Source organism: Pleurodeles waltl, chromosome 12 (assembly GCF_031143425.1).
Source record: "Pleurodeles waltl isolate 20211129_DDA chromosome 12, aPleWal1.hap1.20221129, whole genome shotgun sequence".
NCBI lineage: Eukaryota > Metazoa > Chordata > Amphibia > Caudata > Salamandridae > Pleurodeles > Pleurodeles waltl.
Window position 1 is genome coordinate 699,161,200 of NC_090451.1, and position 23,953 is coordinate 699,185,152.

Genomic DNA, 23,953 nt, shown 5'->3' on the forward strand with positions numbered 1-23,953 from the left:
TTGCTCTTTAGCACTCTCAAGTCCTACTTCCTCCGCACTCTGAGTTCTCTACTGCGTCATTCTCGCTTTCGTCTTCTCTCCTTCCCTTTATTTTACACAAGCCTCTGAACCTAATTTTCCCCCTCCCTCCTCTTACTCCTTCTTTCGTTTCGCCTTCCCTCTTTATTACACATCTCTCTCATTATAACTTCCCACTCCCTCCTCTTACTCCTCCGTCAGCCTTTTCTCTTTCCTCCTTTCTTTATTACACTTCCCTTTTACACTTATGTGTTACCTCCCACATCTTCCTCCTTGCCTCTTTACTACACATCTCTTCCACCCTAACTTCTTTCCTCCCTCCTCTTCCTCTTTTAGTCCTCTCTCCTTCCTTCTTTGCTACAGAATGTCCTCCCTCCCTCCTTTTCTTCCTTCCTCTCGCCTTCCTTCTTTATTACACATCCCTCCACCCTGACTTCTTCCCTCTTCTTGCTCCTTCCTCCATGCCTTCTTCTCTCCATCCTTCTTGAAGACACATCTGGTATGGTGTGTGTGTGTGTTGAACCCCTGTCTCCAGGGTTTCCTTAACATTGAAGCCTGCATCCCCTTCCTCTTGTCCCCTCACAGAGATCGTCCTCCCGAGCACCTACCGCACACAGGTGCGTGGTCTGTGCGGAAACTACGACGGCAACAGCAAGAACGACTATGTGCAGCCGGATGGGACGGTGGTCTCCTCCCTCAACTCTTTTGGCAACAGCTGGAGGGTGAAGGAGCAGAGCCGGGCCCCGGAGCCAGAGGAGAAGGTGAAGGAGCACCGTATCCACAGGTGAGCAGCAAAGCGGCCTTTATCCTGCACTTGCTGCTTTTAGCTAGTCCATGAGCCAGACATGTGAATATCGAGCAATACAGGTGACAGGCTCTGGGCACTGTACCGCGCCTCTGTGAACACCTGTCCCTGCAGGTGACAGGCGCTGGGCCGCTGTGACTCCCAAGTGTGAACATCTGTCCCTGCAGGTAACAGGCACTGGCCCGCTGTGACTCCCAAGTGTGAACATCTGTCCCTGCAGGTGACAGGCGCTGGGCCGCTGTGTCACCTTTTTGTAAATAACTGTCCCTTAAGGGGACAGTCTGTCCAACCCGGAACCAATTCTGAGTCTGTCAGCCCTGCAGGTGCCTGAACTAGTCATGTATACATGAACCAATACCTTAAGACAGCCAGTTCTATAGGTGGCACTCTTTGGATACCTGTGTCAATACCAAAAGACAGTCAGCCTTACAGGTGACAGGCTGTCCCTACCTCTCTTGAGACAGACAGTCCAACAACTGACATTCTTTGTACACCTGTTTCACTACCCTGAGACAGTTAGCCCTATAGGTGGCCGACTAGCAATACATGTGCAGTATTGTGACAATGCCAATCCTACATGAGACGTGACAGCGATACCTGTGTCATTGAATGAACAAACCAGTAACAGTTTCATGACATCCCTTTGTCCAGTTAGCAACTAGCAAACAGAATGTAAACATTTCATACAATCAGCTCTCTGTGATCATATGAACCGTAAAAACCTGACCCCTTCTGCAGACAAACATACTGCAGGCCTAGATTTTTTTTGTCCGCCCTGTAATGTAAGAAGGCGTAATAATTTAGTCATGCGCTAAAGAATCTGATTGCATTGACAAACCACTCTCGATTGTCATAATCCAGGTGTATATAGGTTGTTTGTATTTCCCAAAGGTACATTTATATATCAAGGTGCACGTATGTGTAGCTTACGTTCATGTATGTGTGGGCACGGTAGAGCGACAGCAAAACTTTCAAGGGTTCGGAAGGGATGAAATTCCCTACTTGCAAGACAGTGGAGAGCGTTGTCCATTTCTGTCCCTTGAAAGAGGAAAAGCATGGATTTTTGTTATTGTAAAATATGTAAATAGTGCCAAAAGGAAAATGCCGAATACAGGTATTAATTCACTCCCAGAGGGAAGTAAAGTTGGACATGGGATAAGAAAGGTGAAGAAGAGACAGGAAAATCTGGATGCTGCACACCATCCTGGACAGCCCTCAAATCAGAGAGTGTGGCGGGACCGAGCGAACAAATGAGCATTGGAAGACTAGTCTAGGTGCATTGGCCGGCAAAGCTTGGGAGCACGTCCCAGCTTCTCCCATGACAAGTGACCCTAGGCTGAGTGTTTCCAAGTAGGTACTGGACCTCCTGAGATGGAGAGATTTGCCAGTAGGTTGTTGCGGTCCGATGGGCTTGAAATATTACAGCAGAAGCTTCACATAGACACTGGTGGATATTCGATACCACATAGGTGATGTCATCAATTCTTCTAGATTCCTAAACTAAGTCAAGCAACTGACCGATTAGGGACAAAAGGGAAAAGCTACAAGAAAAACTGGTGGTCAAGTCAGGCCTTGATATGATCAACGCATAAACAAAGGGCCAATAATCTGGTCAAATAATATTTTTGGCCTCATTTAGCAGAGCTCCTGAAGTTGAAATAATTAAAAAGGCATTTTTCCTCATGTGGATTGCAAAGGTAAGTGAAGGATCCAACATGAATCGGGGAAGTTGTGTACGGATGGGCAGCGATGGTGAAATGCCATAACGAGAGCAACACATGAACACTCAAAGAGAGAATAAGTGAGAGTAGTTTGATACAAGTTCAGGATAATTAGCGGACAAGATGTATTCATGTAAACACAACTATAATTTTGTATGCTTATTTGGTAAATATAGTTCTAATAAAGATAGGATTCTTTAATAAAATGTTAAACTTTCCTTTTGAAACGCCATAAAGTCACAAATCATCTTAATTGTTAAAAGCACTTGAATTTATTTAATAAAAAGTTAGGAAATTACTTTGCAACTTTTCATTGAACAAGCCAAACTTTGTTAATCATTAGGTTATTGAGGGCTGATATCACTCAAATGTTATAACTCACTGCGGCATTTTCTCGTGACATGGGTATTTGTCCTACTTCTCCAAAATTGGATGGTTCTTTTTCGACTCACGTGCTTGAATTGCTTCCTGTTGTGAAGCCAGTGATAAGAAATGACTCAAGCATTTGAATCTATAAAAGTTGAAAACATTGGAAAACTGTAGTTACCGGTAAGGTAGAACTTTTTCTTAGCAAGGGTGCGGGTGCCCATCTTTTTTTTCAGATGAGGGAACCTGCCACATAAATTAATATTTGTTTAGCTTGTAAGATAGGTTCCAGTGGGACAGAAATTTGGACTACAGAAAATGTTTTACTGAATAAATTACAATCAATTAAAAATATAATTGCTTTGATTCTCACTAGACGAGAGGTGACGGATACTGATCCAGAAACAGGATTCGAGATAGAGTGCACGGAAGAGCAACTGCAAGCCATGAATGGGACACATCTCTGTGGAGCCATCTCAGACCCTCAGGGGCCCTTCCGCGACTGCCATGCAAAAGTTCCGCCCCTCATGTTTCAGGAGTGAGTACCATGCAGGCTAAACATGGGTGTGAGTCTGTTGGCCTGGCTACAGGGAAGCAAAGAGACTTTCAGAAATGCCAAGGCCTCTATAAAGGTGGGAGGCTGCGGCAGAATCAGCATATGTCATGGTGGGAGAGAGTGGGGGAATGTCGGTTCACTCAGGAGGCAACAACTCTCCTTGTTGGCTGTCAGATGATCACATGTCCTAGAAAAGACAACTACTGAAGCCACTGATCGTGGAACACCAAATTTAGTGGTTGTGACAAGAGATGTGGAAGAAGGGAGATAAAGTTCTAAGGTGAGACAGGAAATGGAAGTGTACAGACTGTTTGTGGCTCCAGGTACACGTGCTACCGTGTTCCGTGGTGTAAAGGAGGGTGTCTCCAATAGAGGAGAGATGTGTGGCAGTTGGTAGAACAGGGCCATACATTGGTGGTCTTCAATCTTTAGATAGGACCTTGATGACAAAGCCCCCAGTTGGAGAACCTGCAGCAGTCCAGTGAGATGATGGGAAAGCAGCCGATACCGAAGAAGCTCCCTTCCACTGGAAGGCCAAATTCTTGACTCCTGAGACTGTAGGGTCCACTCTGTGGAGGTGCTTGACTGTTCTTGCTTCACAACTCTTTCTGAGGAGTTGGATGAAAGGTGGAGGAGCGGGCCAGCCAGATATTTAAGTTTGTGATTCCGGGGAGGTTGGTCCTACCTAGAGTTTAACCATTTCTGCTGTCCATCCCTCAGGAACTGCGTCTATGACCTGTGCGCCCTGTACAATGACACGGAGCTCAAGTGCCTAAGCTTTGAGGCGTACGTGCAGGCCTGCCAGGAGGAGGCGGTGTCCCTCAGATCCTGGAGAGCTGAAACCAACTGTGGTGAGAAACTTTATCTCTCTGTCAAGGGAGTCTGAGGTGGGGTGGTAACACCTGGAAGAGATCTGCTAATCTTAAATGGTTGTGGGTGGGATGAACAGCGAGGGTAGAGGTCTGGCAGTTACCCTCCTTGTCAATATGTGCCTTTGATGAGGAATGATCATTGAATTGTCTGTTTACAAACTATTGTTTATGCAATACACTATTGAAAATGGCACATTTTCAAGCCTAATAGCATGGGGTAAAACCACGTTTCTTCAGACTGTTGGTTTCTGGGCTTTGAAACGTCTGGACATGTGTTTGTCTTCTGTGCTTTCCAGTGTCTATGCCCATGTGCTTGTCTGTGTGCCCATGTTCCTTTGGGCCATATATGCCTTTATGTATCTGGGTTTATTTTTTAATTCTGTACATTGTATCTATGTTCTTTTGTAGCTGTATGTGTGCCTGTGGTGTTTTTCTTCCTGTGTACGGTTAAGTGTATATCATATGGATATGCTGGATCTGGTCGTTTTGTGGACTAATGCACACCATCCACCGATCTCTCTTTGACCTCATAGTCATAGGTTCTACTCTGAAGGGGCCCACTCAGACCTTTCATCTTTCAGAGGTTACCAAAGTCAGTTCAGTTGGTAACAATAAAAGTCTGCTGGACAATGTCAGTGTTGGTGTGCTTTTTGTTCTTGTAGTATTTTTTGTCTACACCTATTTCCTGTCCTTTGCTTAGGCCTGTTAACCTGTGTCTTAGTGGGCGTCTTGGTTGAACGGCGTCATGTTTATCCTGTGGGGTTGTCTATGTTGATCTCTGTACCTTCAACGAAGACGTCGGATAGGTGGCTATAACAGGTTATCCTGCAGTCCAACAGTATGTAGGGGCCATGGAATAGATGATTTGCACACCAGAAGTACTTGTGACCCAAATAGAAGTAACAAGGAGTATTATACCACACACGATTGGGGGTACATAGTGAAAAGTACAGAAATATTCAGAATATTTCACTTTACTGAGGTAGTTTGTTCATCAAACACCATTAAGAGCATGTTTATTCAAGACTTTTGTCCCAGTGTCAGCGGCCTACTGAATATCACTCTCAGAATGATATTTAGCTTTCCAGAGCATATCCTCCTCAGAGCCCTATTTAGTTGTCCAGCACATATCCTCCTCAAAGCCATATTCAGTTGCCCAGCACATATCACCCTCAGAGTCCTATTCAGTTATCTAGCGTGCAAAATCCTCAGTCTTATTCAGTTGTCCAGCACATTCCTATCATCCTCCAAGACATATTCAGTTGTCCAGTGCATATCCTCCTCGAAACCATATTCAGTTGTCCAGTGCATATCATCTTCGGAGTCCTATTCAGTTGTCCAGCCCATATCTTCCTCATAGTCTTTTTCAGTTATCTAACGCACATCATCCTCAGAGTCATATTCAGTTTTCCAGCACATATCATCCTCAGAGCCATTTCCAGAAGCCCTGCACATATCCTTGGAGTCAATTCAGATGCCCATTGCAGCATCCTCGGGGTCATATTCAGTTATGCAGCCCACATCATCCTCCGTCATATTCAGTTTTCTGGCTCAAGTGATCCTCATAGTCATTCAGTTGCTCAGCACATATCCTCAGTCATATATTGTCGTCTGGTGCATATCATCCTCTTGGTAATATTCAGTTGTCCGGTGTATATCGTTCTCAGTACCATTTTCATCTGCCCACCATGTATCATATTCGGTGACATTTTTAGCAGCACCATGTACGATGCCTGGGACCATTTTTGTTTGCCTAGCATGTATCATGCTTGGTGCCAATTTGGGCCGCCCAGTGAATATCCCCCCTTGTAGCATGGTATGTCATTTTCAGCGGCACAGCGCGCATGAGATGGAGTGCCATATTCAGCTATCCAGCGCTTATCTTCAGAGCCAGTTTCAGCTGAGCAGCACATATTGGTACCATTATCAGTCACCCATCACGTCATCCTTGATGGTATTTTTAGTTACATGGATTTGTCTGAGTCCCTTTCATGGCTAGTGTGCCTGTGCTGATTTGTGTCTCATGCCCATTTCAAGTTGTGCGTCAGCTTACGTGTAGATGTTAATCTATTATTTTATTTAGTGCCTGTTTGTTGCCTTTTACCTGTATTTATGCCTCTTGTGCCAATCTCAGGTTGGTTGTCCATTTCTCCTGTATGCTGAAACGCTCGGGTCTCCTGAAGGTTGGGTATATCAAAGGCTGGGGCGTACCTGTACCCCCTGGATCTCCCCTGAGACCTTCAGGCAGGGCTGTGAGGTTCACAACTACCTTCTAACACTGCCCTTTTTCAACCCTAGCCCTGACGTGCCCGCCACACAGTACCTACAAGCCCTGCATGTCGGCGTGCCCTGCCACCTGTGCCGACTTGGCCAGTGCGTCTGAGTGCAGCGAGCCATGTGTCGAGGGCTGCGAGTGCGAGAAAGGGTACGTGCTGAGCGGACCTGACTGCGTGCCCTACAGCCAGTGTGGTGCCCTCTTCAACAGCAAGTACTACACGGTATGTCCTGTGAGTGGTGGCGTCTGAGGGTGATCTTTGTGGTGGGGTGGGGACGGGTAAACAAGGCTAACCCTAAAGGGATAGTGCTCACTGGCTGGGGTTTCCTCAAGGAGACAGCCACTGCCCTTGTCTATAGGCCTCCATGACCCTTGGTGGTGACAGCAATTGGCTTGCACCAGTTGGATCTTTTGAAGACCAGGCTTTAGATACTGCTGGGAGTTGTTTCCTGTGAGACACAGTTTAGAAGATCTGCATGCCCAGGAGGACGGTCCCCATGGGCAGCTGTAAGTCTCCACGGCGCAGTTGTAGGTCCCTTGGGTAGTACTGGGTCTTCATTGGACAGTTCTTCCCAGAGTTCTGCATCTCCTCTTTACTGCCTTTAGCTGCAGAAACAGTCTTTGTCTGCTCTCCTTACATCTCCCCCGCATTTTTCTCCCCATCACCCCCCTTTCTTCTCTCCCATCACCTGCACTTTCTTTTCCCCACCCAACCTCCCTTTCTTCTCCACAGCTGCACTTGTCCCTTGGTATCTCCTCTACCCAGTTCTCCAAACCTTCTTCCCCTCTCTACATAAGCCTCCTTTGTCCCTCATCTTCCTCATAGGTCTCCTGCATCTCTCCTATCTACATAAGCCTCTTGCCCCCTCTTCTTTCTACCTAGACCTCCAGCACCCCTCCTTTCTCTGTACAGACCCTCAGTGCCACAATAAAGTCCCAGATCCCCCTCTCTCTTGAGGTCTCTCATCAGTCCCAGATCCCTCTCTCTCTTGAGGTCTCTCAGCAGACATCCACTCATTATCATGGCCTCCTGTATCTAAGGAGGTCTGCAGCACACCACTTCTCACTGCACACTGCTCAAGAACCCCACCTTTCTCTGCATAACCCTCTAGTGCCTCTCCTCTCTCTGCATAGGCCTCAAGGGCCCCTCCTTCCTCTCTGAAAATTCCTTACTCCTTCTTGCTTTGCCTAGGCCTCTGGTAATTTCATTCAAAGACCACACCTTTTTTTTAAATCATTTTTGTTTCTCCCTCCTTAGATAAACGAAACTTTCTACGACACGAACTGCACTAAGCTTTGTACATGCACCAATACAGACGTGGTCTCATGCACCCCAACCTCATGTGGGGCCAATGAGGTCTGCGCCATCTACAACCTCAACCTTGGCTGCTATCGAGGTAAGTTTGAACCTTCACCAGGTGGCACCCCACCACAAACCAATGAGTGAGCCTCTAGGATTCAAAGGAAAGCAACCAATGAGGGTTGAGGCCCTAAGGGACATACCCATACAAGTCCTGCGAACCAGAGTTAATTTGTTTACTCTCTTCTTCTCTCACAACTGTGATGGTTTTCCTTCTTCTCTCACAGCAGTTGATTGGTTCTCCCCGTCTTCTCTTGCAGATGTGCATGGTTTACCCTTCTTCTCTCACAGTTGTGATTGGTTTCCCCTCTTATTACCTCAGAGCTGTGATTGGTCTCCCCGTCTTCTCTCACAGGTGTGATTGGTTCCCCTCATCTTCTCTCACAGGTGTGATTGGTTTCCTTCTTATCTCACAGCTTTGATTAGTTCCCCTCTTCTTCTCTCACAGCAGGGATTGGTTTCCCTCTTCTCTCACAGCAGGGATTGGTTTCCCTCTTCTCTCACAGCAGGGATTGGTTTCCCTCTTCTCTCACAGCAGTGATTGGTTTCCCTCTTCTCTCACAGCAGTGATTGGTTTCCCTCTTCTCTCACAGCAGTGATTGGTTTCCCTCTTCTCTCACGGCAGTGATTGGTTTCCCTCTTCTCTCACGGCAGTGATTGGTTTCCCTCTTCTCTAATAGCAATGATTAGCTTCCCTCTTCTTCTCTCACAGCAGTGATTGGTTTCTCTATTCTCTCACAGGTGTGATTGGTTCTCCCATCTTTTCTCACAGGTGTGATTGTTTTCCCCCTTCTAACTCACAGCAGTGATTGGTTTTCCGTCTTCATATCTCACACGAGTGATTGGTTTCCCTCTTGTTATCTCAAGCAGTGATTAGTTTCACTCTTCTTCTCTCACAGCAGTGATTGTTTTCCTTTTTCTCTCACAGCAGTGATTGGCATCCCTCTTCTCTCTCACAGCTACAATTGTTTTCTCTCCTCTTACCTCACAGCTGTGATTGGTTTCCCTGTCTTCTCTCACAGCTGTGATTGGTTCTCCCATCTTGTTTCACAGGTGTGATTGGTTTCCTTCTTATCTCATAGCTGTGATTGGTTTTCCTCTTCTTCTCTTACAGCAGTGAGTGATTTCCTTCTTCTCACATGTGTGATTGATTTCCCTCTTCTTCTCTCGCAGCTGTGATTGGTTTCCTTCTTCTTATCTCACAGCAATGATTAGCTTCCCTCTTCTTACCTCACATCTGTGATTGGTTTCCCTCTGCTTCTTTCACATCTGTGATTGGTTTCCCTCTTCTTATCTCACATCCATGATTGGTTTCCCTCTTCTTCTCTCACAGCTGTGATTGGTTTCCCTCTGCTTCTCTCACATCTATGATTGGTTTCCCTCTTCTCTCACATCTGTGATTGGTTTCCCTCTTCTTCTCTCACAGCTGTCATTAGCTTCACTCTTCTTATCTTACAGCTGTGAGTGGTTTCCTTCTTCTTCTCACAGAAGTGATTGGTTTCCCTCTTCTTATCTCACAGCTCTGATTGCTGTCCCTCATCTCTCACAACTGTGATTGGTTTCCCCTTCTCTCAAATCTGTGATTTGTTTCCCCCTTCTCTCCCCCCTGTGATTAGTTTCCCTCTTCTTCTCACATCTGTGCTTGTTTTCCCCCATCTTCTCTCACATCTGTGCTTGGTTTTCCCCTTCTTCTCACATATCTGTGATTGGTTCCCCCCTTCTTCTCTCACATCTGTCATTGGTTCCCCCTCTATTTCTCTCACGTCTGTGATTGGTTTCCCTCTGCTTCTCTCACATCCTTGATTGGTTTCCCTCTTCTCTCTCTCTCTCAATCTGTGATTGGTTTCCCTCTTCTCTCTCACATCTGTGATTGGTCTCCCTCTGCTTTCTACAGTCAGCCCATGCCTCAGTAACCCCTGCCAGAACGGAGGCACCTGCCTGCCGGAGTCTGCGGGCTTCACCTGTGTCTGCGACCAGGGTTACACCGGAGGTCTGTGTGAGAATGATCTCTTTGGCCCCTCGCCCAGCCCCTCGCCGGGGCCCTCTGCTATCCCTGGCCCTGAAGACCCAGCTGGTAAGTCTTGGGGTGCACAATAGAGTTGTTTCGGGCGGGGGGGGTGGTACATGGTTGGGAGCGGGGAGGCTGGATATCTTGCGGTGCAGCGACATGTCTAGTTTTACTGTTACCGAGAGCAGGACGTTTCCAGCTTTTTAAGTGGAGAGCTGAAACCCCCCGAAAGCACCGGAGATGCCCCAGGTAGGTGTTAGAATGCATCTCGTGTGATATGAGTGCAAGGACTTTAATTCCCAAAATGCAGCTGGGCCGGAGTTACCCTGGAGCTGCAGGTTGCCCTGCGCTCTTGCCGCTGGTGCTCAGCATTAAACACCTCCTCTATAACCCTAAGGCCAGTGGTTTTCAAACTTTTTTATGCCGCGCCCCCCCCAGTTGAAAAATAAAAATCATTGGGCCCCCCTCAGAATTTTTCACAATAATTTTAGAAAGATAGCAATGTTTAAATAGGTCTAAACCTATTTAAACATTGCAGTTAAGTGCTGTTACCTTTTTAAAACTGCAATAACATGCTTCTGCTTAAAGCAAAGGCATGTTATCTGTAAATTATTTCTTTTGGCCAGAGTTTGGCACCCACCTGGGATCACTTGAGGACCCACAAGGGGGGCACGCCCCCCAGTTTGAAGACCTCTGCCTTAGGCGTATATGTAGGGAAGCGACCAGAGGGCCCGACTTCGATGCCTGTAAAGACCTCCAGTGTCAGAAGGAAATGTTGGATTAGGAGAATTCAAAGGCACCTTTAGAATATTATTGCAGCTCTATCACATTTCCTAGGTCCGTGCGTGAGGTGCAGGCCCATTCCAGGTTTTTTCTTTTGCTCTGGGACTTGTAGTGTTTTTATTCCATAATAAAAAAAGGACTACAAGTCCCAGAATTCCAACAAAAAAAGCTGGACCAGCACCCCACGCATGGACCAGGGAGACCTGGCAGCCATGTTACTGTGCTGAAGGTTCAGGTGTCACTTCTGGGTTTAGCATTTCCTGCGGCATCGGGGCAGGGGTCTATTCCCATCAGATCCTGCTCAGTGTGTGTGGTGCTTCAGTAAGAATCGAGGCTTTCTCAGTCTGCCCAGGAGGCAGCAGGGAAAGCATTTACTCCGCGCCTGATGTAGGAACAGGCGGTACAGTATGACCCCCCAGAAAGCAGTGGTAAAGCAGTTTCCTCTGTAAGAGCTGTGTCCATCAGAGACATCTCTGCCAGAGAAAAAGCTATCGCCAGGCCACAGTGAAGTGCACTCCCGCCTACAAACATTAGCAACTGGCACTTTGGCCTTCATCATCACTGGCCTTCCTCATCCAACCTGGTGGGAGTGGCTTAAAGCAGCTTCCAGCCCCTGAATATGTCAGCGGCAGCCATACACACAAAATTACAAGTCCCAAAAGGCATTGGGAATGCAAGGAGGGGTGGAGTACATGCCACAGAGCATAATCAGCTGCTAACCACGTGACTTCATGATCTATAATACATGAGTGTAGTAAAGTACATAACTACATGTTCCAGAATGCATGAGGGTGGGATAAAGTAAGGAACTACATGTTCCAGAATGCACAATGGTGAGGTAAAGTACAGAGCTACATGTTCCAGAATGCACGAGAGTGAGGTAAAGTACAGAACCACATGGTCCAGAATGCATGAGGGTGGGATAAAGTACAGAACTAGATGCTCCAGAATGCACGAGGGTGAGGTAAAGTACAGAACTACATGTTTCAGAATGCACGAGGGTGAGCTAAAGTACAGAACTAAATGTTCCAGAATGCATGACAGGTGAAGTACAGAACTACATGGTCCAGAATGCATGAGGGTGGGATAAAGTACAGAGCTAGAGGCTCCAGAATGCACAAGGGTTGGGTAAAGTACAGCACAACATGTTCCAGAATGCACGAGGGTGAGGTAAAGTACAGAACTAGATGCTCCAGAATGCACGAGGGTGAGGTAAAGTACAGAACGACATGTTCCTTAATGCATGAGGGTGAGGTATAGTACAGAGCTACATGTTCCAGAATGCACGATGGTGAGGTAAAGTACAGAACTACATGGTCCAGAATGCATGAGGGTGGGATAAAGTAGAGAAGTAGAGGCTCCAGAATGCATGAGGGTGAGAAAGTACAGAACTACATGTTCCAGAATGCATGACAATGGCGTAAAGTACAGAACTACATGGTTCAGAATTCACGAGGGTTAGGTAAAGTACAGAACGACATGTTCCAGAATGCTCGAGGGTGAGGTGAAGTACAGAACTACATGTTCCTTAATGCACGAGGGTGAGGTAAAGTACAGAGCTACATGTTCCAGAATGCACAAGAGTGAGGTAAAGTACAGAACTACATGTTCCAGAATGCACGAGGGTGAGGTAAAGTACAGAACTATATGTTCCAGAATGCATGACAGTGAAGTAAAGTACAGACCTACATGGTCCAGAATGCATGACGATGTGATAAAGTACAGATCTAGATGCTCCAGAATTCACGAGGGTGAATTAAAGTACAGAACTACATGTCCCAGAATGCACGAGGGTGAGGTAAAGTACAGAACTACATGTTCCAGGATGCACCAAGGTGAGGTAAAGTATAGAACTAGATGCTCCAGAATGCAGGCGGGTTAGGTAAAGTACAGAACAACATGTTCCAGAATGCACGAGGGTGAGGTAAAGTACAGAACTACATGTTCCAGAATGCACGAGGGTTAGGTAAAGTACAGAACGATATGTTCCAGAATGCACGAGGGTGAGGTAAAGTACAGAACTACATGTGCCTTAATGCACGAGGGTGAGGTAAAGTACAGAGCTACATGTTCCAGAATGCACGAGGGTGAGGTAAAGTACAGAACTACATGTTCCAGAATGCACGAGGGTGAGGTAAAGTACAGAACTACATGGTCCAGAATGCATGAGGGTGGGATAAAGTACAGAACTACATGTCCCAGAATGCACTAGGGTGAGGTAAAGAACAGAACTATGTTTTCCAGGATGCACCAGGGTGAGGTAAAGTATAGAACTACATGTTACAGAATACACGAGGGTGAGGTAAATACAGGCCTGTGGGCTCCACAATGCATCAGAGAGGGATCAACATGAGACTACAAACTCCAGAATGCACTGGGGCAGGTGTTAGTGTGTTGCTGTAGGCCACGGTGTGCACTTTGTGCTCTAGTTTGCAGAGTATGGTGTGACTAACAAGAAGGAAAGAGACCTATGAAGGCGAAGAAAGTGAATTGGCCTAGTGTCGTCGACAAAGGTGCCTGAAGTGTCTTGGGGGGGCTGGTGAAAGAAGGGCAAGCGAATTGTCAAATGTTTGCAGATCCCAGCATGCACCAGAGTACAGAGTGGCACGTGGCCGCCATCCCTACAAGTGTGTTGCCAGGAGAATCAACACATGCATGGATCCCAGAAAAGGCTCTAGAGCTCCGGTCAGCCGGTACCCTAGATCAGTGGTTCTTGACCTTTTGACCTCTGTGAAACCCCACTTCAATCATTGCTGGACCCGGGGGCTCTCCCGTTGTGACTTTTTTTGGTTTTTCTCTTACTCCGTCTTTACCATATGTGTCTTTTGCCCGCAATATTTCCTTGAGGCAGAAGAATAAGCGCCGGACCTCAAAAATGAGTGACCGTGCCCCGCACCAGAAACAACAAGCACAAATTAAGCACTGGCCCCCACTGAATCATCATTGGAATTCGGGCACCCCCACTGAGTCATCACTGGAAGTTGGTGACCCTGACCTAGGCATTTTCGATCATTTGAACCGCAAAAGAATAAAATATGAAAAATACAAAAACAAGCCTTAATCAAACAGATATACAAATTATGCAATATTATTTTTAATAACAAACATCATAGAAACCTACATTTTCATGGGAAGGTTAGGCTGTTCAAAACAAATGTAATGCCACTCGTCGCAGTATACCCTGTTTGACGCACTTGCATTGCTCCGATGAATCAAACTGAGGATAAAAACTCAATTTTTAGCCTCCAACTTCAGGTCCATCATATTTACAGAATGGTTACAAATGTTCAATTGTAAATTGTACTTCTTTATTTGTAAATACTTTAATAATTGGTGCATATTACTTAATTTGTGTATTAGTTGCGGACCCTCCCGGCTGGCTTTGCGGACCCCCAGTTGGGAACCTCTGCCCAAGATAATATAAAGGGTGTCCTTATCCCTAAAGCGCTAAGAGACCTTGCATATCGTAGTAAGCACTAGACTAACCGATAACATCACTTTGCAGATAACCTGGTGATCATCCTCATCGGAGTGCTGGTGCCCATCGCCGTCATCCTGCTCGCCATCGCCGGGGTCTGCCTGTACCGGCGCAGAGTCAGGTAATGTAGCACGCGCCGCACCCCTGACCGACGTGTGCTGCGTGTGTCACGTGCAGAGGAGTGCGAGATGTGGGCGGGTCCTTCGGCCAGCCATGGGTCTGTGTGCCGTGGGCAGGAGTCTGTGTGCGCCGTGAGCAGGGCCAGTGTCTACCGTGGGCAGAATTCGATGTATGACATTGGAAACAATGTGTACTTGCTGCAGACTGGTGTCTGTGTGCTCTGCAGGCTGGCATCGATGTGAGCCACATGATACTCTGTGCCATGGGCAGGATTCTGCATGTACCTCATGCTGGAGTCTGTGTGTGCCCCATGGGCAAGGCCCTGTGAGTGCCGTAGGCAGGATTCTGTATGCACCTCACGCAGGAGTCTGTGTGTGCCCCATGGGCAAGGCCCTGTGCGCCCCATGGGCAGGATTCTGCATGCACCTCACGCAGGAGTCTGTGTGCCCCCCATGGGCAAGGCCCTGTGTGTGCGGTGGGCAGGATTAGGCATGCACCTCACGCAGGAGTCTGTGTGCGCCGTGGGCAGGAGTCTGTGTGCGCCGTGGGCATGAATCTGCTTGCACTGTGGGCAGGAGTCTGCATGCACTTCACGCTAGAGTTTGTGTGTGCTACAGGCTTGAGTTTTTACTTTATCCCAATGATGAAAGGACCATGTTGCAAATAGCTTTATTAAATGCTCCCATGTGTCCCAATCTGCATTTGACCAAATCAAATTTTAATAATAATTCCTCATTTGCTGACTGCTTTCTCGATAGTATTCCTCTGAGCAGAAGGTAGAGATTGATTCAAGAATAAATAAAACATTTCTAATTCGAAACATTTTCATTGCCTCACTCCCCATATCAACTTTGCTTCAGGATTTTGTGTTCTGTGATTTGATGTTTTCTTCTGAGATTTTCAACTAATTATTTGCACATTTGTTTTCTTTAACAGCAAAAAAGTCTGGAAAATAGATAAAATGAAGCTTCACGACACCAAGCAAGATGAGAGTGAGTAAAGTAGGGCTCTAGGGCTTTAAAGATGCCCCCTTAAGACTGGATCCAAGACAGGAAAAGGAGCCTTCAGGGCAGGAGGCAGAGAAGGGCTCAGATGTTCTAACTGAGTCCTCTTAAAACTGCACGAACATATGAAAAAAAGGATTTAGAAGAGGGGTTGGGGCACAAATCTGGAGTTCTAACTGAACCCCTTTAAGACTGCACCCAAGGTTAGAAAGTTTTATTTAACTAGAGGGGCTAGAGCCCGAGGGAAGGGCAGGCAGTTGACTAGTCTAGGTACCAAGCCCTTTATGTGTCCAAATGGTTACAACTTGACCTGGTTTTCTAAAGAGTGATTCTACTTTTGTAAAACGCTTCTTGTATAGCGCACACTTTTGTTGACGTAAAGTCATAGCATCTTGAGTTGGCTTGCAAGTGCATAGTTAGGTTTTACATATTGCACTAGAGGGTGTCTGTGTCGCGTTGTCAAGGTTGAGTTGATAATGGCTGCCATTGTCCAATTCTGTGCCAGTGGCCTGGACCTTATTTCAGTGATGTTCTTGCAGCATCTTGGACGATGACATGTTATCATCTCTATGGCTTTTGGTACTGTGGGGGTTGTGAGAAAGCCTGGTGTTGGTGCATCTAAGGGGTTCGCCTGTGATTGATGCCTTATAGAGGCAACTGTGTTATTACAGACCTTGTTGTTGAGCGGCATGCCTCTGGAGTGGTCATAGCTTCAGGCCTTTTCTCTGGGTCTTTGGGCAGCTCTCTGATGAGGGCCTGCGGTTACGGAAGTTGACCACAAAATCCGAAGTCCAGAAAAGAAAACTTCTTTTGTATTATAACTCTGGCGTCAACTGTGATCTCTGTGGCAGACTGCATCAAGCCTGAGGACCTCACCTACAGTGCAAACATTTGTATTTTACTGATAAATCAAGGTGATATAAAGCTTAATTGTGTTCCTTTGGAGATGCAGGTTCAGGCAATTTGCTCACATAGTGACCATATCTATTAAACAAATTCCTGGCCTATAAAACTATCTCACATATTAGCTTGGCAGGGAATGACTGGCATGCTGCAAATAGCAGCTACGGAAGCCTAAACAAAGGACATGTTCAAGAGATTGTGAATTCCAACTCAGGAGCGGGTCCCTATGGCCGGCAACAGCCAAGAACTAAGGAGGGGATGTTTTCAGTAATGTGTCAGCGACCAAGGATATTTGTTTACAATTGTCCTCTGATCCCCCATGTTCATTTACAAAATCAAAAGAGGAATTGCAAAATGATCATAGTGGCATCCTTTCAGCCTCCTAATAGTGTTCAGCTCAAGGTCCAGTTGTTCTGGTTCTTGAAGCTTCAGACAGATTTAAGGCGCTCTGTCCTGTTGAGGAAAAAGGAGCAGGATGTCCATCTCAAGCTACCCTTTTGAGCCTCAAAGCAAGGCTGTTGAATACCTGTGTAATTCAGGAGTGTTCTGTCGAGGACTGGATACCGAAAAGGTCTGCTGAGTTTTCACGGTTGCCCAAGGAAAGGTGGACACTCCCAGTATCCACAGTGCCAACCTGCACTGAACATTGTAGTGAGAGGGAGAGGTGTCACATGTCTCCTAAAATGGTCCCATGTAGGAGAAAATCTAACAAAAGGGAAAAACCACCTGGAGAGTCTTGCAGCATTTGAATGCAGTGGTGATAAGTACTGGAGACATAAGCAAGGCAACAAACTCCTCCTGATATTGGGAAGGAGAAAAGAGCCAATCGGAAGCCAGGCATTTCAAAGCAAGAAGAAGTCAAAACAGCTAGAGGAAACAAAACACGGACAAAGATAGAAGCAAGGGGCGATGAACATGCAACCCTCCTGTCTCCAAGTTCAGTGTTATTGATTTTGGGTTACATAACAGTATACCATATGAAGAAACCTCTAAGGATAGGGCTCAATATGTGAGTTGTGGATACACACAGCGAGATGGATAAACTACATAGAGTAATGTGTTAAAATCTAGGTCTTTAGTAGTGGTGTGTGTTCAGCAGTGGACATTCTAGTCTAGCACATAATCGTCGAAAGATATCAATGCTGGAGAACTGTAGTTACAGAAAAGTAACTTTTTCTTCCATCTTGAGTAGCTCCATTTGCAACCTGCGATAAGAGGTAACAAGATGCCACCTTGTCCTACTTTCAGGGCTTTATGTCAGGTTCTGGCACCAATGTGTTTCTTGCCACTGTTCTGATACTGTGTATGCGTTAGGAGGGAAAGAGAGTGTCCAGCACTTTGGGGCAAGAGTTTCGCCGATTTCTCTAGTACCGCAGGAAAACGTAGGAAAGAGAAGAGCAAATAATAAACATTGGTAAATAGAAAAGCAAAACTCTATTAGCATAAGTGTAAACTGAGTGATCCTGGCACATGTGCACAGGGTCGGACTGGGACAGAAAATAGACCAGAGCGCCAAAATCAAAGTGGCCCCTTTAGTGAATTAGATAGCTCAAAATGACCCATGTTTGCAAAGGGGGGAGTTTTCAACTTTTAAAGACATGTTATAGGTGCTTTGTAAGGTGCTCAAGACTGCATGAATTTGAGCTTGCAGCCATCAATATGTGTTTTACTGTCAGGAAAATCAACTGTACAAATCAGCCCAGCAGACTATAAAACAGACCCATAAACAGCCAAGAAAGCGGCCCACTCAGTGACCTTTCTGACCAGCCCGTCGGACACCATCAGATTGCCCTATGGGCTGGTCTTACCCTGCAGGTGCAACATCCAGGCAGTTCCAGTTTGGAGCAAATCAATACAGGGGACACTCTTATTAGTAGCTCCCAGAATACAAACGAAGCATGTTTGCCCCCTTTCCAGCCTACCCACAAAGGATCTCTTTTTGTCTCTAGCCTAGTGGTCTCTTGTTTCTATTTATCCTGTCGCCTCTCCACACCCCTGATCATCTGCGGGTGCTTTTCACAGATGTTAAATTTTCCTCCCTGTCTGCTCCTTTTCCTCCCTCACCTTATGGTCTCACTCTTTTCTGCACAGAAGTCCTTTTTGTACCTAACTTTACCCTCTTCTTATTCCAGTGCACAATGAGCATGCGGATTTCCCGCCTGAGACGCTCACTCGGTTTTGAAAGCAGCAACTCTTCCAGAGTCTTCTGTGTCTCTAGAAGCATTAAAGGACGTCCCCTCCTCAGTGGATGGATCTACACCATTATGTAGTACAACTCAATCTCCGTGTCACAGCAGATCGGTTTAACCACTGCGTCCGAGCACTTCAATCCAGCCTCTGTGATAGGGCACTTCAGCTCAACCTGTCCCTCACAGCACTTCAACTAAAAGACCACAGAGCTGTACTTCGAACTTTAACTCTGCTGTTGAACAGTCAAGACATCCTCTGCAGCAGAGATCTCCAACTGATTGTGTTGCAAATTACTGAAACTACCCTCTGCTGGTCATCCCACTGATTCAAGCTCTGCTGCTGGATGTACCGACTCAAGCTCCGCTGCTGAATGTACTGACTTAGACTCTGCTGCTGAATGCACAAACACAAGCTCGGCTGCTGATTGTATCGACTCAAGCTCTGCTGCTGAATGTACCGACTCACGCTTGGTGCTGGATGTACCGACTCAAGCTCTGCTGCTGGATGTACCGACTCAAGCTCTGCTGCTGGATGTACCGACTCAAGCTCTGCTGCTGGATGTACCGACTCAAGCTCTGCTGCTGATTGTACCAACTTAAGCTCTGCTGCTGAATGTACCAACTCTAGTTTAATGTGAAATAATCTGGCAGCCTCAGTTACAGGGCCATGTTACTTAATCTTTGCTGCTGAGCAGTGCCACTCAGACTCTGCTGTCACAGCTCCACTCAATCTCTGCTGCAAAGCACACCATCTCCCCCCGAGGGCGCTCTCCTGCTGCAGTCTCTTGATCCCTCTGAAGCTTGGAAGGATTTCCTTGGGGGAGGTTGGTGGGGGGGGGTTATCTATGTGGTCCATTGTTTGGGTCTCTAAACCTTGTGCCCTGAGGGGTAGGTCTGCTGTCCCTTAATAAAACATGTACCTTGTGGAATAGCAGTAGGCCAAAGCAGTTACGTTCTTTGTAAACCAGAGATTAGCTATGTTGTTTTAGACCTGGACCTGTAAGACCTTTGTAAACCGCGGGATAGCTCTGAATGTATGATATGTATAAGCTGAGGGTTAGCTCTGCTTCCTCTAAGACCTTGGAGCCTGAGCCTGTATGATTTGAGCAAGTTGTTTCTAGCAAGCTGCACGTTGAGGCCTTTCCAGTTGTAGGGGCAGCAGTTCTCAAACCTACAAGGTAAACAATGCACTTTATAAACAGAAACAGACAGGGGTGAGCCTGACCTAAGGGCCTGTCCTGTATGTAGGGGGGGAGTTCTACATATGTGAATAAAAACAGTTCCCCGCAGAACAGGGGTGGGCATTTTTCTTAACCTTCCTTAACTTATGTGCGATGCAATGTTTTCGTAAGATTGTAATTGTAATAATAGTTTGTAAATTGAGCAATCAGTCAATGCACTGCGAATAAAGCAATTTATACTCACTGGCCTTTCGTCTCCTGTTTGGTGTCTAGGGAGGACATTGACTAAGGTTGAGGAGGTGGCAGGGGTGGGCAGAGGAGGTAGCTGGCTGCAAACCTCTCGAATTGACTCAAACAATTATTGCTGAGGTACATACCACAAATAAACATCTCCTTAAAAATATTTTGAGATTCAGCTAAATCCTCCATGGAAATTGTGTCCCAAAATATGGTAGGACTGGAGTTGTAACAGTAAATAAACACATGTGAATTAAGGAAAGTCATTATGGTTGCTTTGTGAAGTGAATGTTGTAGGGAGATATTTACATGTGACATATATTTTGCCTGTGGTTTGTCCCTACTGTATGCGAGGCAGTTGTCAAAGTAACAACTACACGGATTACTGTAACTCTGATTACCACTCCATTGACTTAGGTAACAATAATACTATTTAATTTAGGTGGTAGTTAATGTAATATTATCAAGTTAGCAAGTGTATAGGTTAATTACTTATATTCATTGGTTTTAGTTTAAGGGCTGTTTTACATAGAACTGTGGGTTAAATGTAATTATATAAATGTATTTAACTCAAATTAAGGGCTATGGTTGTAGACTGGTTAGTTTAAGAATTAGTCTTCATTAAAATGTAATTAAAAATAATTTAGGCGAAGGGTAGTTATAAGATGGACATTTTATTTAATCATAACTTCAATGTTAATTAATTGTCAGGGTTGAAATTGGGGTCAAGTTACGTATAATAGTTTTAAAAAGTTCGGATGATGTCATTGTCACACCCACCCCAGTGGCTGAACCAGGCACTTTACATTCCACCCTGTCAGCCCTTTTCTTCTCCACATATCCTAGTGCAATAGAGTTGTCTGGTTACAGTCTGCCTTCTCAGGCCCCTATTACATTTGGTTGGTTTACCTTTCACCTACTTGATGGTTGACATAGATATATCTGTGCACACTGTATTTTCACAGAAAGCTACTTATTCCCTATCAGGGGCAATGTCAGTGACTTTGGAGAGAAAGTGTTTTATGTGTATTTCTATCACACCACATGAAATCAACTCCCTTTTGTGGTGGTGGTGTTAATTTGAGGGATATGAGGAGTACTTCTAACAACTGAGTAAAATTGTAGATGATAGGTATTCAGTTCAGAAATGTTTAGGTCTTTGTATTTAGTTTGAAGTTATAATGGTGATTGTATGCTTATTGTGGGCATGTGTAACAGCTTCCTGTGATCTCACTTCCTGTGATGCCGCTGATTATAGTAGGAGCCGTTATTTGCTGAACGCGGCTGCACGCTTGCCTGCTGGGGTTGCTCAAGTCTGTTAAGTTGGACACAATGCGCCAGAGTAGGTCTTCAGTCTTGACACATCGGTACATGTGTGGCTTTGAGCACCGAATGTCCCCAAGAAGGCCTTGGACTGCAACACAATACCGTAAAGTTGGCCTTTTAAAGTAGTAGCAAAACCAGAGGAGATGAATTGCACACAGGGCACAGTATTTCCAATGGGATATCAAGCCCTGGAAGAACATCCCATTTCATACCTCCACAACATTGTGCAAATGTGATCTAAAGAGCTCCACGTCATAAAAAAGATCCCCTTGACGTCTGCAGCACCAATAAGGCAGGAGGCCAACTCCATGTGAAAAGACGCACCGTCCCCAGACTTGTGCTCATTACAGGACCCCTAGAATTGTGCTTCTATCTCCCTTCTCCAAGAGTTACCACTCCCGGGGGAGACCATTAACTCCAGGATGAGGGGGAGAAGTAACTGGGCCTGCAGGTAGAAGTTCTCATGAGAAATTACCAGGGATCAGTAATTCCGTGTTTGGTTCCCCAAAGAATTCCTGATTTTGGTTTTCAGGCCTGAACTCCAGGTGCATGTACACAGACCTGAAGTGCTCACGTGCATCTAATAATTTTAATGGAGCTGGTAACTGTCCTTAGCAACAGATCAGAATTGCAATACTTCTCATAATGATGGCCTTAAAACATAATGGCTGCAAAATTAAATGAGGCAAGACTTCTCATGCCACACATTTAGGATATGAACAAACATCTCTCCTCACTCTGGGCTCACTCCTTTACTCCTACACTCCAGAAAGGATCTCAATGCACATTTCTTAAAGGATCATCACAAGTAAATTCTTCACGAAGGCGGCATTGCTTTTCAGAAGCTCACAGAGGAGGATGTGTTCCGACATATCAGGATCTGCCACAACATATTGGTTCGCTATGTAAGTCCAAAACTTTGGAAACTTTAGAGATTACGGGCATATTTATATTTGGTTTGCGCCGTTTAAATGTCATTTATTTTGAAGCTAAAACAGCGCAAAGTTAACTCTATATTTATATTTTGACGCTTGACTCGTCCTGCATCAAACTATAGGGGTTAGAGCCATATTGTGAATGCGGCAAACTACCTTGTGCTAATTAGATGCAAGGTAGGTTTTCCCGTCCACAATATCAGGCTGACCCCTAACATCATATTTATACTCTGGAGCAAAACTGACCCAAATAATGGTGACAAGCCTGCTTAGCGCCATTATTTAATGCCTGGGTCTAACCAGGCGTTAGGGGACCTGTGGACCCATTTCCATTGCTAAACACCATGGAATGGGCCCACAGATGCCCACCCCAGGAACACCCCCACACACACCAGAGGGACACCATAGGATGGGGGACTCTATCCAGGATAAATAAAGGTAAGTATTTTTTTGTATTCTTTGTTTTTATTTCTGTGCCACTAGGGGCCCCTGTCTTGGCACTGGGTATTATGGCCTTGCCCAGGGCACACTGGTCCCCTGGGATGGCCATTGGGGTGGTGGGCATGACTCCTGTCTTTATTAAGACAGGAGTCATTGTTGTGTGCTGGCATCAGAAAATGACGCTAGGCTGGTTAGCAGCATATTTCTTGCCGCTAACCTGCCTATTGTAATTTCTGTCCCACTAGCACCTTCTCTCCCAATTGCCCCCCTCCCAGCTAGCATCTTTTTCTTACATGCTAGCCTGTCCTTTGCGCCATTCCATAAATATGGCGTCCGGCTGGCGCTTTGGAATGGCGCTAGCAGGTGCTATTGATTTTGACGCAAGACTGCGCTAACGTTGTCTTGCGTCAAAATCAATAAATATGGGCCCTAGTGCGTCAAGTGCCTCGGAGTTGAACATGTCCCCTTTCACCGCCTAGCATAGATTGCAGGGGGTTTCTTGGTTTCCAGTGGTGGTGATGCTGCCAGCTTCAGCTTTCGAAAAACCCTTGCAACAGATCGCATGCTGTGGAAAAATTTACAGCGGTCCCACCATTGCCATAACCATCAATGTTTTATAAAGCATGACCGTACTGGAATGGACAGAAAAAAAATCTTGAAAACTTCCAAGCACACAGCAGGGTTTCTTTAAGATATTTCTGCAGATAGACCTTTTCTTTGGAGCTCGATATTTAGGAATAACATAAGTGACAATACGTTTGCCTTATCAGCCTGGCATGGTGGACCAGCCGCCACATTTATTTTTTTTACCAGCAGATGGCTTCTGCCATGCACACTAGAGGTTTGTCAGGTGGAAAATGACCACAGATGTGGCAGACCATTTAAAATCAGGTGATCTGGCTGTTACGGAAGTTGTGGATGCATTACCTCCACCACACCAGCTGCATGCTAGTTGGGTCACATAACTTAAAATGAGTCCATTAGGCCTTTAAAGCACCAGAGAGAGTGTATTTATGCCTGAATGTACTGGTGGACATATATATATTCTTGTTGTACTTATTACCAATAAACATTACTCAACATACCTAGGACCTGCACCCACAAGGGCTAGAATGCATGGTTGAGACTTCTCCAATTAAAAGTGTTCTGTAGGGTGCACAAGAGGAGGACCTTTAAATAATCCAATACTTCCTGGTATACCACAGTAACCACGAGCATTATTCCTTCACTGCAGTAAGGACATGCATGTGTCAATTAGAAAATAGCAGGAAATGCACTATGTCAGTCACTTAGATTCTTAATGGGTTATGAAATAATCACACAAAGAACAATCAATTGATCAGAAAGAATAAAAAACCTAAAATAGGATACACTG

The 23,953-nt window shown here is 45.7% G+C and overlaps 1 protein-coding gene across 1 annotated transcript in view; it reads left to right on the plus strand.

Annotated features, from left to right (window-relative positions):
• Positions 1-19,882, plus strand: part of LOC138266895 (IgGFc-binding protein-like) — a 169,982-nt gene extending 150,100 nt beyond the window's left edge. The window contains exons 85-93 of the mRNA XM_069215627.1: positions 604-802; positions 3,287-3,448; positions 4,187-4,317; positions 6,637-6,836; positions 7,872-8,010; positions 9,868-10,047; positions 14,270-14,363; positions 15,299-15,354; positions 18,402-19,882. Coding sequence (XP_069071728.1) covers positions 604-802; positions 3,287-3,448; positions 4,187-4,317; positions 6,637-6,836; positions 7,872-8,010; positions 9,868-10,047; positions 14,270-14,363; positions 15,299-15,354; positions 18,402-18,451 — 1,211 coding nt within the window. The 3' untranslated portion in view covers positions 18,452-19,882. The remainder of the gene's footprint in view (positions 1-603; positions 803-3,286; positions 3,449-4,186; positions 4,318-6,636; positions 6,837-7,871; positions 8,011-9,867; positions 10,048-14,269; positions 14,364-15,298; positions 15,355-18,401) is intronic.
• Positions 19,883-23,953: the final 4,071 nt, after the last annotated feature.